Source organism: Coffea arabica, chromosome 6c (genome assembly GCF_036785885.1).
Source record: "Coffea arabica cultivar ET-39 chromosome 6c, Coffea Arabica ET-39 HiFi, whole genome shotgun sequence".
Taxonomy (NCBI): domain Eukaryota; kingdom Viridiplantae; phylum Streptophyta; class Magnoliopsida; order Gentianales; family Rubiaceae; genus Coffea; species Coffea arabica.
The window spans coordinates 57,446,069-57,463,173 of NC_092320.1; the positions used below are offsets into that span (position 1 = coordinate 57,446,069).

The 17,105-nt window shown below is 38.0% G+C and overlaps 1 protein-coding gene across 1 annotated transcript; it reads right to left on the reverse strand.

Moving 5' to 3' along the window:
- Positions 1 to 5,610: 5,610 nt before the first annotated feature.
- Positions 5,611 to 6,402, reverse strand: LOC140008834 (uncharacterized). Its single transcript, XM_072053726.1, has one exon. It carries the CDS (start codon positions 6,400 to 6,402, stop codon positions 5,611 to 5,613), a length of 792 nt encoding a protein of 263 aa, XP_071909827.1.
- Between the last annotated feature and the right edge of the window lie 10,703 nt (positions 6,403 to 17,105).

A 17,105-nucleotide genomic window follows, 5' to 3' on the forward strand; every position in this document is an offset into this window, starting at 1 on the left:
AGTCTAAAGTACATCAGGCTAAACTATTCAATTTTTTTTTTTGTTTTTTGTTTTGGACTAGATTATTCAACTCTACTATAGTCTAGCACCAGATTACTTAATTCGACTGCAATATTCCAAAGCCGAAAATTTATGTTTTCAAGACTGACATATACAGTTAGTTATACAAGGAGGCATGACCTGAAAGCGCATCAGGCTAGACCATTCAATTCATGTTTTTTTTTTGGCTAGAGTATTCAATTGTACTCGAATAGTTGCTTACACTATTCCTTTTAAAGCGATTATACCAAAAAAAAAAGGGCTAATTGAACTAGGAAACTAGATTTTAGAAGTAAGGCCCAGAATATAATTACAGAAAGCGTCTTTTCCTTTGTAAACATGTTTAATGCAACTTAATAATCTGACATTTATTTTTAATATGAGCATTCATTATGAATGTGAATGTTGACTTGCTAGTATAATGCATGGATAAAAGTCAACGACACTGCTTTGTTTATTTTGTACAAGTCAAATATCTATACTTATCAATCAGCCTACAGGTTGGGTTGTAGTGGGCTGGCTACCTCTTTTGTTGTCTGATTTTGTGTACTGAGTATAACCTAGAAGGGATCAAATAATAGATATTAGAAAAAAATGACTTGACCGAGCTCTCAGAAACTAAGTAAGAAATTCACTGTATGAGGCTTTCTTATTCGATTCAAAATTGCAAATCTTCTAACGGTGTTAATGCTTTTAAATACGTGTTTCGTTAGCTGATGTTGACTAAGCTTCTTGACATTGTCGTGGATCTTTTGATATGTATTGTTTTCTTCAAGCACCTAGGGACATGAAGGTTCAACACGACTAACTACCTATCAGGTTTTGAAAAAATGCACTATCTGTTGCTATAAATATTTGTCGTCCTTTACTTGTTTTCTCACAAGTATATCAACAAAATTAAAGATATTGGCGATGGCTAAATCTCACTTCAGCTACACAACCTTCTTTGCCCTCCTGATCTTCTGCTTCCTCCTCCTCGTGCCAAATGGTGAGTTGTAGGGTAGTCTTTAGTTAGATATCTTACTCTTTTCTAGTCTTAAATGGTGCACATATGCACAAATTGGTACATATTCGCACCCTTCTCTGTCTCTACCTCTCTCTTAATGAGAAATTTTCGAGTATGAAGAAAAAAATTGGTTGTTACTAGCACTGAATTAGAATAGTTGTACATATGTATCATGTGCATGTACACTCTCAATCAAAGATTCCTACGAACTAATTTGTATAAACTATGCTCCATCTGCTTTTTAATAGTATATAATATGTGGCTCTCAATGTATAGCTTTATAATATAGTGACGGATCTCCTATTTCCCTTTTTAATTAATCGTCACTTGTCAGTATATTTGCACATATAGTGTTGCAAGCGAAAATTCACATGCCATAAAAGTACAAACATGACGGAGATTGGCAATGAAAATGAGGTAGAGGAAACCATAGCCTATCATTATCATTACTATATAAAAAGTATGAATATTGGTATTGGGTAATGCAAGTGAAAACACTTTTTTATCTTAGTTTTTGTTATTCCTAAATCACCCTCATGTCTTTTAATTAGAATTATTGCATTTTAATGTGGCACTAATTAAAAGAAATAAAACACTCCAATTGATTACATTTTAATGGTATTGCTAATTATAATTAAAAATTCCTCATTAAAAACTATTTACCTACCCTTGGACTCCATCTCTTATTATTATACGTATCAAAATTTCTTAATTGAAGCATGAAAGATTTCTCATTAGTTATTAGTTGAGATTATTAAAAAAAAAAATCAATTTCAAAAAATAGATACTCTCTAGAAATGGAGAAACATACAATGACAAGAAAACCCTTATTCATCTGTATATGTTCACACAAATATCACAAGTAAATTTTACAATTATGCACTTTTACCAATATGAAGAATTTTTCATGTTGCACCAAATGAAATTTCAATGTACAAAATATGATGACACCTTTATAACTGAAATATCAGTATTAAACTAGAAAAAAGAAATCTAAAATAGCATCATACAAACCACTATTATCATTAATAGCAACTGATCAAAACAAGAAAAACTGAAATAAAATTGAAAACTATTTATAAAATGACATAAAGTAAATAGCAAATGAATTAAAAAGTTAGAATACAATTCAAATAATACCAAAGACAACATCCAAATCATTGATATCCAGGGAAAGACAAACATTGTTATTGACAATAATATAGTAATGCTTCATTTGTATTGGTTTGAGCAAACCAAATCCATCCATCAAGTCAGAAACCATCTCTAATGATAAAATAAGGATTTTTTTTTTTTTGGTTTGAAGTGTTATTTTTTTTTTTAAAGAATATTACTTTATTTCATTAAAAGGATGGGATACATGTTAGAAACCCAAGCGCTAGGAAACTCCTACACTTTAACTCTACGCAAACTTGGGACCCCTATCTGATCAAGAATGAAATCCCCCCTCACCAAGCGAGGCAACTCCCGCAAAGAATCGTACGTCAGAATCGTCCCTGAGTCTGCTCCAATGTTTGCAAGGCGGTCAGCCGGTTTATTCGCTTCCCGAAAGCAGTGTGATACCTTTCTGACGAACCTTTTGACTTTCAACAGGTCCTGTAAATCCCCTTGCAACCGCCACAGACACCGAGACTTCCCTTGGAGGATCTGAACCAGAACCAATGAATCAGATTCTAACTGTAAATCAGAATACCCACGGTCAATAGCCAGCCTAACGCCAAAAATCAACGCCTTCAATTCAGCCTGTAGACTTGTCATTTCCCCAAAGAAACATGAGTACCCCAAGATAAACCTTCCTTCCGAGCACCTAAGCACCCCCCCACCTCCACTCACTCCCGGGTTCCCCCGAGAGCATCCATCCGAATTCAGTTTGACGATATTGTGAGCTGGGCAGCTCCACTGCACAACCAAAGTCCTGACCAACCTTTGCAGGCCAGCCACCATCCCGTAACAACCCGGCCAGTCATAAACAGAGAGAGCCAGGCGTTTAAATTTAAGGTGGAAAATATCCCTGAGATCCCCAAAAATTGCTGAGCACACATGCACCACGAGCGTGTGATGGCCATCAAATACAAACGAATTCCGCATCTTCCACAAATGCCAACAGATCAAGGACAGCAGTAAATGAAAAAGATACTGGAGATACGGGTTCCGAGTAGGCCTCAACCACCAGCTAACCAACTTGTGACGTACCGTAAAGGACTCCTGAAACCCTCCAACCACCCCCTCGAAATAACCCCAAATCCTCTTTGCCGCCTCTCCGGTACAGAAAATATGATCCAACGACTCTTGACCTGGGTACAAGCAACAACCACAACGAGATGGGCCAACTATGCCAAGTTTATGCAACCTGTCCATCACCGGCAAACGGGACCCTATCAATCTCAACATGAAAAAAGAGATCTTTATCGGCAACTCTTGTAGCCAAAGCTGTGAGTAAAGCCAAGAGCTGTTTCCACCCTCACGAGCGACCCGGTAGGCAGATGCTAAAGAGAAGACACCAGAGATACTAGGTGCCCAAACCATGGTATCCGCCTGGTCCACCGAGGGGGGCACAACTCCCAAAATCCTCCCCACCCATCCGCTAGGCGCCACCATGCCTAGCCGTTGTACATTCCAACAACCTTGTTCAACAAAATCCGATACCATGTACTCCTGAAAAGTATCCACCTCCCTACAAAATGGGCCAGTCCCCAACCAATTATCATGCCAGAAGCTCACGCTACCCCTAGCCAAAACCCAGTGGATGTGTTGCTCCGCTACCCCCTGGATAGCCACCATTTTCTTCCATGTCCAAGAGTCCCCGGGAGAAGTATCAGCAAAGCAAGGATGAAGATTGGGACAATATTTACAATGCATGAACTCAGCCCACAACGATTGCCGCAACCGAAAATGCCACCACAATCTCATTGAGAAGGCATCATACACATGCCCAAGGGATCTCAAGCCAGCACCCCCTTTGCATACGAGTTACACAACTGATTCCACCTAATCCAGTGGAAGCGTGGCCCAACCTCTGAGGAGCTCCATAAAAAATCAACAAAAATGCGCTCCATCCCGTTAAGGATCGACTTTGGAGGGGTCGCAGCAACGAGTGTATGAAGCGACATAGAAGAAAGCATGCTCTTGATTAATGTTAACTTACCACCATGCGAGAGAAGCCTCCCTTTCCATGACAACACTTTACTTGAGACCGAGGCACAAACCCCTGCAAAGTAGCATCTCCTCCTCCGTCCTGCATATAAAGGACAACCCAGATATTTGACCGGAAACTCCTTGGCCTGAAAACCTGTCATCTCTGCGATAGACCGCTTTCTGCTCCCAGGAAATTTGGCATGAGCCAGGACGCAGCTCTTATGCAAGTTTACTTGTTGTCCTGACACTGAAACATAAGCATCCAGCACCTTCATCACCAACCGCACAGACTGCCGCAAACCACTAGAGAAGACAATAACATCATCTACGTAGGCAAGATGAGTAACAGGTGGGCAACCCCTTGGAACTCTGAAAGGCGTAAAGCCCCGAAGGCTACTCAAGGAGTTCAAAAGACGAGAAAGGACTTCCGCACTAATCACAAAGAGAGCCGGTGAAATCGGATCTCCTTGCCTTAAACCACGACTAGACTTGAAGAACCCCTGAGGGGCCCCATTAATGATTACTGAGAACCATACATTCGAAATAAGCCTCCAAACCATATCGATCCAGATCTCACCAAACCCAAACCTCCTCAACACCTGAAGCAAAAACGGCCAAAAGACTCTATCATAGGCTTTGGCCATATCGAGTTTGAATACAATATTTCCCCCTCTATTCTTTCGGTGAATATCTGATACCAACTCTTGGGCCAAAAGGAAATTATCAAAAATTTGCCTGCCCTTAACAAACCCACTCTGCTGAGGAGAAATAATACTTGGCAGCACTGTTGACAACCGATTCGCCAGGATTTTTGAAATAACCTTGTTTACAAAGTTGCAAAGGCTTATGGGATGAAACTGACTAAAGTCTTGGGGCGAAGGCAACTTCGGCAGGAGGACGATCGAGGTCGCCGTAACGCTCCTCGGCAACTCATGACCGCAGAAGAAGCTAACAACAGCCTCAACAACATCATGCCCCACTACGTCCCATGCGAATGTAAAGAACTTACCCGTGAATCCATCAGGGCCCGCCGCACTCTCACCATCCATTGCGAATACCACCTCTTTTATCTCCTCCATTGAAGGGATGCGCTCCAACTGAGCGTTTTGTTCCCTTGAGATAATATTGGGGATGACCTCCAAGGTACTCCATGACCCCGTACAATCTTCGGCCAAAAATAAGGATGTGAAATAATCCACCGCCTCTGCCGAAATATGTGCTTCATCGGTCAGCCACTCTCCCGTTCTACTCCGAATCCGATGTATAACAGATTTAGCCCTTCTCTCCGCCACTACCGCATGAAAGAACCTTGAGTTCTTATCCCCGTCCTTCAGCCACTTGATTCTTACTTTCTGCCTCCAATATGCTTCTTCCATGGCCAGGGAGTTCCGCATTACTGCCCTTGTCTCTTGGAGTGCTAACCATTGTTGCTATGTTGGGACGCTATCAAGTGCAGCCTCTGCCGCCCCTACAGCCTCTTCTGCTTGCTTCACTACGTTAAATATATTACCAAAATGGTCCCGCGACCACTGTTGGATTGCATGTTTAGTGAGTCGTAATTTGGCCGCCAACCGCTGCAAAGGGCGTCCTGGGCAATGGCTCATCCAACTCAACCGAATGACATCTAACAACTCTACTTTCGAGGTCCAAACATTTAGGAAGCGAAAAGGCCTCGGCTTGTTATCAAGACTAGTTGAAGCTGACAGCAAAAGGGGAGCATGGTCGGAGGGATCTCTGCCAAGGTGCCTAACTCCAAAATTCACCCCCAGTCGAGACGCAGTCGGGCTACAAAGCAGTCTATCTAATCGCTTCCAAATTCGAGCACGCTCACCCCTATTGTTACACCATGTGAAACGTGACCCTGAAAAACCTGCATCAAAAACTCCAGCCCTGGACATAAATGAACTTAGTTCCACACCTTCATCTACCCGAAAAGGCAGCCCTCCGCGCTTCTCTTCTGCACTAACAATGGTGTTAAAATCCCCCACCACCAACCATGGATCATCCCGTGGTTTATCCGCTAACAGTGCTGACCACAACGGAACCCGGTCTTGCTCAGTACATCTTGCATGGACGAAGGACAAATAAACAGAAGCCGATAGTGCCTGGGGTGAAATTTTAAGGGACAGGTGTTGAGGAGATTCCCTAACAGGAGCACATTGGAAACCGTTTTGATAGAAAACCCAGATAGACCCCTCCCTGTTGACCATCCAACCATCCATCTTGAGGCGAGCACAAAGCATTTGAATGTCACATGTCGAGACCTTAGGCTCACAAATAGCCACTAATTGAATCGAGAACTCGGAAATTAACCTTTTTAACCTACGAAAATTTGGGGTACGCGAGATACCCCGAATATTCCAGAATAAAAAACTAATCATCAGATAATGCAGAGAAGGAGTTAGAGCACACCTTCGCCTTCGAGCGAAGAGAACGATCAGTAGGAGCCACAGAACGAACACCCTTACGTTTCTGTTGAACCACTAGCTGAACATCATCCCCACCATTCGCCTTCTCCTGAACCTGTTGAATTATTGGGTCAAGATTAAAAATATCAACTACCAAAGAGCTAGCTGCACACAGCCGTTGCCCCCGCGGCGAAAGGCTGCCAGCCCTTTGCTCAGCCATGGAAATATCCTCCTCATCCAGATGCCCATCGGAAACCACTTCGTCCTCCTCTTCAGCTGCTGTCCCAGGTCCAGCGTCCTCTTTTCCATCCACCAAACCATCAGCCGATGGTAACACTTGCACCTGCTGGGCAAGCAGCCCGCTCTCGGATGCAGGGCCTGCTGCCTCACTGGCTCCAGCAGCCGCAAGCACCAAGCTGGTGCCAGTAGACTGCCGCTGCTGCTCTGCCTCCAAACCCATGGCCTGCGGCACCACCAACTCCCCTGAGGAGTTCTCCTGCGTTGCTGGCTGGCCCTCCCCAACCGCGAAGTCTCACTCGGTGCACACAAACTCAGCAACAGGAACACCATGTCCAGGCGCTGTGTCCCCCCCGGGCTGGAGGGAAGGCCCCTCATCCACTGCACCCACATCTGCCAATGGAGTCGCCGCTGCTGATTCAGCACCCACCACCTCGCGTTGCATCTTTGGAATAAGCTCCCAGGTTTGCTTAACTGTCTGCCCACTGCCAGAGCTACCTATAACCCTACCCCCTGCCGCCGCCTCACGACGCTCAGGGTGTTTTACCCGACAAGCCGACTCCTCGTGACCTTGCTGAAAACAGAACCTGCAGTAGTGCGGCAGCTTCTCCGAAACCAAAGCCTGCCAAAAACCATCATCTTCCCCAGACCCAAGACCCACCCAGACTCGGCTCGGCAGAGGCTTCACTAGGTCGACCTCCACACAGACACGCGCTACGCTCGGACGAGACAGCAATCTCGTTGCTGCATCCATGAAGAGCGGACGCCCCAACGGCGAAACAACGTGGAATAAACATTCCTTGTGAAAGAGATGGAGTCGAAGTTTAGGCAGAGAAAACCATACTGGAACAAGCGATGGTTCTTCGTCAACATGAAACGAAGTTGTCCACTTAAAGACCCGCATCGGAAAGCCCAAAACGTACCAGAGGTGTCGTCCCCATATTCTGTGGAAATCATGTTCTGCATTCAGACGGATGATAACATGCCGGTGATCTAACAACCCCACCGAAAACTCAGCCTTTAGGTCTAATGTCTTGAAGAACTTCCGGAGCTCTTCCATTGCAGGCCGCCCTCGAGAAAATTTGCCCACCAAAGCCCACTGAAAAGGCGCCGCCGCCCTTGCCAGATCTGCCGAAGAGAACACAATTGCAGGCTCACCTCGTTTCGTCGTCATATCCACATGCAAGTTCAAAGCAGCCGACTCTTTAAACGAAAAAAGTGAGGAGAAAGATTTTGCTTGGAACGAGGGTACCAAGGCTGGAGGGTGCCCCTCAGCAGGAGGCTGAAGGGCCGTCATGGCTACCCGTGTGACAACACCCACCGTAAAACCCTAGTGCAAAGAGAAAGACTGAAATTTAAGCTATACTTAAATTTAACTTAGTTTGAAGTGTTATATTTTATTTATTATAAAAATAAGGATTATAGTAAGGGTAAATATGAAATGAAAATGATATCCAAATTGTTTTTGGTGATATCCAAAACACCCTTATTTTTCTAATGATTACATATATTTATTGTATTGCAATATTAGTGAATAATGGAAGCGATTATGAAATGAACAGCTTTAAAATTAAGTAAATTTCATTTATGATGACAATTGTAATTAGACAGATTTAATGCATTCCAATAATTGATAATAATGATAGCGGTTATGGATTAAAAGTTGGCAATTAAAAACTAAAACACTACACTATACAAAAAATTAATATTAAAATTATTAATTAGCCACAATTCTCATTCCAATATCATGATAATAAAAAAAACTAATATTAAAATAAAAAATATTGTCCTCATATGAAAAAAGTAGACTTGTTGCTCTTGCTTAGCATCGGATTGTGCTAAAAACATGAATAAAAGAAAAGGAAAATAGAAAAACTCCAACTATCCCTATCTATAAAATTTCAATTGTTAGAATATACAAGCCAAAAAAACTTTACGTGGTGGATCATTTATACTCCATTATTGACAAAAATAGAATTAATATAATACAAAGAATTCAAATTACATGTATGTTTATTTTTCTAACTTAATTATATTCTTCGTTTATAAAAATTTTTGATGATTGTGGTTTATATGGAATAGAGTTATGAATATACGATACTTTTGGTAAAGCATGATATTATCAATATTTGATATGTTAGAGTTCAAGCTATAAATCAAAAAGTGTTTCGTTCGTGATTTCAAATTCAATCCTAAAGGATATGTCAACTACATTGAAATGTTTTCTATCTCTTTTCATTTAATAAAATTTTTAAAAGTAACTAGCTTAAAAAAATAAATAACATAAAAATACTATAGTATGATGTTGATAATCAAAATTTCATAAAAAAGTTTTAGTATCTGAAAAATAATATATTTTAAAATATTACAATCATGTGCAAAGCACGTGAACTATTACTAGTAATATAATATGAGCGAACAATTATCCTTTGGGTGGCCAGGCTAGATCCCTCGTACTATAAACGTTGGACTAACTCCTACACGTCCTCTCTTCAATCAAAATCAATCATCCCTTGCTTTGTTTCATGCAGAGATACCAATGGCTGAAGCTGCATATTGCGTGAAGCCCAGCAAGACATGGTCTGGGAGATGTTTAACCTCCCGACAGTGCAATAGGCAATGCATAATTCGAGAGGGTGCTGTCATGGGAGCTTGCCATAGAACACTTGGTTGCTTCTGTAGTTTCACTACATGCTGAATGGACAAATCCTACGCTACAATTTGCACCGTATATTCTTTGTAACGAAATAAAGGCTACCAGTTCACTGGAATCAGAGATATTCCAAAAACAGTTGTGTTAGTTTGATAATTATGATGCAGTGCTCATATAGATATCACTGCTAAGTGATAACTTATGAGTCTTTTCACGTGTGTCTGTAGCCAATTGCTAAATTGAGTATAAATGTACTCCCTTTGTCCAAATATTAGTATTGACTTTTTGGATTTCAATTTTTTTAATGAAGATATATGTACAAATATCTGTGTTGTTTTTCTTTGTTTGGATTGCATTTTTCTGGATTTTTTTGTAGAAAAACTACTATAGCGATTTGGTATATGTGAGATAAAAAAGTGATTGAAAAATATGTTCACAAAAAAAGTAACAATTTTTCAATCCAAACAAGTGTTTGCAATTTTTCTTTGGATTGCAATTTTAATTTTTTTATGAAGACATGGGACTATTATGTTTGGATGAGGTGGCAGTAGATAAACATACCTATGTAACTCTTTTCATTCAAAATATTAGAGGATTTTTTAAAATGGCAAAATTGGAAAGAAACTAATGCTAAGTGTTGATTCAAAATAGTGGCTTTGAGACATAAAATAGTGAAAACATTACATTAAATAGAATGGAAAGGGTACCTCTAACAGGAAGGTTAATGTGTTCGGATTGCATATGAAAAGAAGTGTTTGCAAACTTAGAAATCAAGATCTTAAAGGAGCACATCTTTCTTCAATCGAAAAGATTAGGGCAGGTATAGGAGATCTGCATACTCAGATAAAAGTTTCAATACATTCAGTTGAAGCTATCTCAAAGAAGAAGGAAACCTTTAACATCCTGTTTGGTTAAAGGCGACTCTAGCATCTTGTAGTGGATGCATGTAAACAGGGAAGCAAGAAATTTCCACTGCAAGCAAGAGATTCTCAGATGTGTTATAAAAAAAATAAGTCAAATTTCGAAGGAAATCGTTCCTTCGTCCGCAATTTTCTCTGAAGTCGCAAATCTTACATCTTTTTATTTTGTATTAATTTTTGTCTTTGATCTTTTCATCATTCTTTTGCAACTCTGAATTTGATATTGATTGGACCTTTCAACAATGTGAAACATCTTGATTTGGGACTATGAAGTTTGTCCCTGAACTTCATACTTTTGCAGTCATTTTTATAAATTACGCATGTAGCTGATTGGAATCTTGTGTACAAATTGATTTAACAGTAGTGGAGTAATGAAGGGCTTCTAATATTATGGTTTTTTCTTGAACAATATTTAAAACCATCTAAAAAGCTAAAAAACTTGGACATCTCTCTCTCTCTCTTTTTTTTTAATAAGTGTAAGTGGAAGGATTTAAATCCAAAACCTTTCACTTATATTCTGTAAACCAGTTAATTCATCTCTCGTCCAAAAAAACATGGACATCGTAAAAAAAAAAAAAATCTTGATAGTCAAAAAAAGTGTTTGGACCTTCTTGCTCTGCGGGTTATTGCTTTTCGTGGAAGCACTCTTTGCTCCAGTTTAGACGAGATACCGAAAGAACAGAAAGTCAGAGAGACAAGCTCAGTCTGTTTAAAAGTCTTTCCCCAGAAAAAATCATAAGAAAAGAAACGAAGAGGAGGAAAAATTTTTACAAAGACACCACCTCTCGGCATTCCATTCTTTTCTTCTCTCAATGTGTATGGGGAAAATAATTGTTAGCTTACCATTGGAATGAATTCTCTAGACTGTTGAATTTTTTTAATAAAAGATAGTATTAGAATTCAAGTCATACTAGAATAATATCTGAACATCCCATTTTCTGCAAGTATACAAAGCGTTTATTGCACTTAGAGGATATTAGGTGTCTATCCTACAGGAAAGATTGTCAATTATCAGTATTTTTTAAACTCCTTTATTATTTAAACTATTACAAATATAAAAAATTAAATCTACACTACAAACATAAAATAAAAGTAACAAAAATGACATTAAAAAACTCCTAGGGTTATGGAATTCCCCATTATTCTTGAAATTATCAATTAATTGAAAGTTATTATCTTAACTAATTATGACGTAATTTCCTAATATATGTGAAACGGACTCTCATAGTGAATGAACTATATTTGTAGCTAAATCATATTTATTCTTGTGATTATGAAATTAACTGCAAGTTCATTTTTTTTTAAATTACATGGAACAAGTCACTACAGTTATAAAATTGCACATCTGCTCTCATGAGTATACTCTTTGGTTTAGCACTTCTTTGAACTAGTGTTAAATCCCAATTCTCATTGCAAATCTAACATCTTGAAATTATCACAATTAATAACCAATTAATTATGATTAAAAGAGCAAAAGTGCTAAATAACTTATTCAAAATAATGGCATCAAGTAACTAAAGTAAACATCACAAACAAGATGCAGAAAGTTTATCCATAATTTAACGTATAAACTTAACAAAATATGAAGAAAATGAAAGAGAAAATGATAGGAGAGAAGTCATCCCTTGTCACATGAGTTTCAACTCTCTATCTTTGCTCCTCAATTCTTTATTCAAATCGAACTAAAGTACAAGAATGGATGAGCTAAACTACACTACCTATTCTACTTCTAAACTAAACTAACTACTACTACAAGCTTGTAGCTTAAGACTTAAGAGCTACATTTCTAGTGTTTCTTTTCTCTCCAATCTCTCCCCCGATCTTAAACTAAAAGGCAAAAGTTCTATTTTATAGAGAAATTTTCAAATCAACCGATCAAACCGGCCATGACACCGGTCCGATTTTCAAAACACTGCTTAAGAGCTACATTTCTAGTATTTCTTTTCTCTCCAATCTCTCCCCCGTTCTTAAACTAAAAGGCAAAAGTTCTGTTTTATAGAGAAAATTTCAAACCTTTAACTTGTATCTTCCAATGTGAACATAAAACAAAACTTGACTCAAAAGTTAACTTTCCTGGTTTCAAGAAAAAACCAAGAAAAGTTGAGGTGACAATAGGTGTTTCTTGCTAATAATTGTACTCTCTTCCAAGCCTCAATTTTGTCTTGTCAATCATTGAAGTGCATGAAAAGGGAACTCTTCAAGAAACAAGTTGAGCAAGCTGCATTTTCTTAGTAAAAAATTTCGGCTAGCTAACCCTTGGGGGAAGCTTGGCCGGTTACAAGGCCGGATATGAAGCTGAAAATTTTGTGGTAAAAGTTGATACATTCAATCTAGCTACTAGCCGAGGGACCGGCCGAGGAAACCATGGCCAGTTCCTTCTCCCCTATTTTGCAACACTTTCATGCTTCTTTTCTTGTTTCGACAACCAAGATGCACATTCAAATTTTTCCACAAAAAGAGCCTCACTAACAAGTAAAAGAGTTTAAAAGTTCATATAAATTACCACAAAATATGATACGAACTTGCTGCTTATCAATATCAAGGATTAAAATGATCAAGGAGCTCATAGGGTTTTACTTTTTATCCTGGGGAGAATGAAGACAGTGCCTTTGATCAATTTTAAGATGAAAAACAAAAATTCTTCCACACGCGTCAACTAATATTTGATTGTTAAAGGCTTTTTTACTTCGACTAATTAAACTCATTAGGGAATGTAAACCTTATATGCCAATGCATAAACGATAATGATGAAGGACTCAAAGTGAAAGGGAATTAGAATATATGCATTTTTGTAACTTTAGGAAAAAAAAAGATGCAAAACTAATAAAATTAGTAAAACTTACATTTCATAGTTTGCAATATTCTTCAAAATCTTAATCTATGTATAGTTCTCTCATTGGTGAGCCAATGGATGTTGGTTCAAGTGGAAGGGTCTGTATCCCTTAATTATGAGATCTCGGATTCGAAACACATGAGAATGAAAAGAACAACATTAGGACAGATTTTCCCTATAAGGGACCCAACTTGATTCGAACAAAATTAATCGCAAACTGTAAAATAGATATAACAACCTGTAGTTTATAAAAAAAAAAAAGGAAGTAAAACGGATGTCCCCAATTTGTGCTTGTTATTGTACTACTAAAAATTATATGAAAAATACTTTTTCTTGTAATTCAAGAACGTGGAACTTTTTACATACATTTCTTATTCTTTTAATTTTTACAATCCCTCCAATCCTTATATTCGTATTTTCAATTGCTAGATTCAAAATTTGAACCCCTATACTTGACAACGGGTGGAAAGAATTGTAATGCCCCTCCCATCACCATTTATATACTACAATAGTTCCATTGTATTTTTTGTTATCGGCCGCTTATTTCTGTTGTATTTAAAATGATGGGTAAGACAACTTCCATTCTCAGTCAGAGTACTACAGTCGATGCACAGTTTGGGCTAAGGGGCATATGAATTCGATACATCTGATGTCCAAGACTTTATGGTGGCCTATTTACTAACCCGAGTTGACTAAACATTTTTATCTACGTTCTTTGATTAAAGCTAAACATTTAAGAAGTTTCACCAATTAAAGAGCAAATATCGCACATGATACTTGAACTTTTGAAATAACAGTTTTTATTAACCAATTTTTTGTAATAAAAGTAGTCACTTATATAATGCATGCTTGTAGTAAAATGGTCGAATTTAAAGATAAACATTTGCTAAGCGTTCGACAAGTATGCTGAGGAAGAGTCAGTGAAATTGATGCGAGCTCTTTAAATTTGTGGAGTGAACAGATGATATTTTGTAAAAAGTGCAAATCTTGTAATTGACTTTCAAGCTGGTCATCTAATAATAGGGATAATTTCAGAAATCTCCCTGAGGTTTCTAGCAATTGCAGGAATCTCCCGTCTAATTCTAAAAATTACACAAGCCTCCTTTCATAGTGCAAAAGTACTTTAATATCCCTCACTATAATTGAACACATATATCCTACAAAATTTATACAGCAAATAACTAAAAATGAATAAAACCTGACCTCACATCATTTTTCTTTCTTGTTCCATCTCACAACTTAATTGTTCCCTTCTCTCTCTTTATCCCCTCTCCATTTCTCTCAAAACAGGGTAATTTAGGATATTTGAAGAAAATTTTAGCCAAACAATAAAAGTCAGGGAGGTTTGTGTAATTTTAAAAATTAGAGATGAGCTTCATGAAATTCTCAAAAGCCACACCGATGGTTTCTGAAATTATCCCCTAATAACAAACTTGTGGTTCGTACTTAATAGTAGGGTGAGAAATTTTATTCTAGGTAACATATGGGAGCTTGTCCCAACACATAAATGCTTTTGTTACAATACCCACATCGTATTTCAGATGCGTCAATTAATCTCATAAAATCACAAGTCTTTACAGTTCAATTACAACAATATTTTTGTAGAAAACTTTAAAAAGAATCTTGGGACCAGATTCATTTTGGATTCCTAATGGATTTAAAGTCAATGATTTCGTTCAACTAACAAAAAAGTTGAATTCGGCTTGTACAGATATTCAACTGATTTTGAACATGATTATCCAATATTCCGATGCAGATTATAAAACATGTGACATTTTTCTGCAAATGACGTTTTTAGTGGCATATATTATGTCGGGCAACTAAAATTTGAATATGGAAGTTGAACATTAATACCTAATTAGTGCTTTTGAACTAAAAATATGAAAATTTTGTTTCCAAGAATGACATTTACACAAGAAGGCATGACCTAAAACTTACATCAGGCTACACTATTTCAATTTTACTCTAATAGTATCTTGAGGCATCCTTTTAGAGCAAAATCCGAAAGAGTGTCTTTTTCTTGTTATAAATATTTCATGCAACTCGATAATTTGACTCTCATTTACTACATTAGCCTGATGTGTATTGCATATTGTTGTAGAGTAAACATTACTACGTATGCAAAGTTTGACTAGGTAAAGCTAGTACAATGCATGCATGGATCGAAATCAAGAACATTATATTGTTTATAACCATCAAACTTGTTAATTAGTAATTGGCAGGCTACCTCTAATATTGTATTGTCCGCGACTTTGTCTCTCAAGATAATCCAAATGGGATCGAATAAAAGTTACTATATATCGGGGTTAAGGAGTATTTCCAATTATTTACCAAACTAGGCTTTTAAGATTACCAGCGACATGATTGACTAAGAAGTTCTACAGTACTTTTTGGGTACCATATCGTTCCATATCAATTTATCGTTAGATATATAAAAAGAAATATCAACCATTAGATGGTTTAAAGAGTTTAAATTACTGAATAATATAGTAACAGTTTATTGGATTTCAATCATGTGCATAGTATGGTATTGTTTTTTTTTTTTTTAGGGACTAAATTGTTTTATTCATCAAGAAACAATCCCAAGTTCTCTTGCAAATGCCTCTTCTTCGGTTGGATAGGGGCTCTTCATTTCTTAGGTTTAGGAGCAGGTTTAAGTGGCGCAGATGAAGTTTTACCTGGTTTCGTTGAAGGAGACTTTTTCTTTGCCATATTTCAACAATTCAAATGCACCCACAAAGGTTAATAACCGAAGAGTAATTGTGAACCAATCGAAAAATGAAACCAAGTGGGATCCCCAGTAGAAGCCAAACTCGAGTCAAACAACCCACTATCAATTGTCTTTGAAAACAATAGGAGATAATCATGCAATTGGTAAGCTATGTGGACGGATGGAAGATTAATCAAGCTTCCCAAAGCCAACAATGGAGGGACCCGCAAGCTATTGTTGTAAAATTGAAAGACTATAATAATGGCACTTGTGCAATTGACCACCGACTACTACTTTGATAAGCACAATCAACCAATGACCAAGAACCAAATATCTACCCACTGTCCATAAATCCAAGAAATCAAGTGCAGTTGTTAAAACAATTAATTGGGGGAAAACAGAAATCGGCAGCACGGAATCTGAATTGATGAAATTGAACTACCAAAAATTGATGAATGAAGAGGTAGCCTAAATAATACCCATTTCTTGTTGGAACTCGGTAGAACTTTAGGCGAGCAGTCCCACGAAGGTGCGTTTGTCGATGATGGAGCAGCAGAGACCAAAGGTAGAAGATGGCACTTGGAGGCTCGGTCAAGGCTGTGGAAAAAGGAAAAGAAAAGGAACAAATTAGGGCAATTAAAACAAATGGAAGAGGAAAGATAGCAGCCCTTGCTAATAAGAGAGACGAGACCAAACCGAATTGGGGATAATGCTTTTTTTTTTCTTTCTAATTTAAATTTTTTTTTGAATCACTTAAATCAAACTCAAGACGATGCTACAAGGCATGGTCACGCTTTATAACAAAAGCTTTTTTGCCCATCCAACTTGAAAGTCAACAGTGCACTCCGGACATAGAGCGTGGGCACGTCTTATAACAGAGGGTCTTGAAAATCAATGGTCTGCATTTAGCGTAAAGCGTGGGCACGTCTTATAATCGAAAGTTGTCTGCCTAAGAGTTTACCTACAATAAAAAGTTTCGGTCAATAGGAGCCAAACTAAACTCATCTTTAACACAAAAATACGAAATAAAAAAATACAAAATAACTAAAAATTGAAACTCTTGGAGTACCTTCTAAGTATCGCCTTTCTTTAACGTTTTTGGCTAGACGATACCAGTGATCAATCAGGGTGTAACTCAAACTTCTTTGCAACTCTTGACATTTC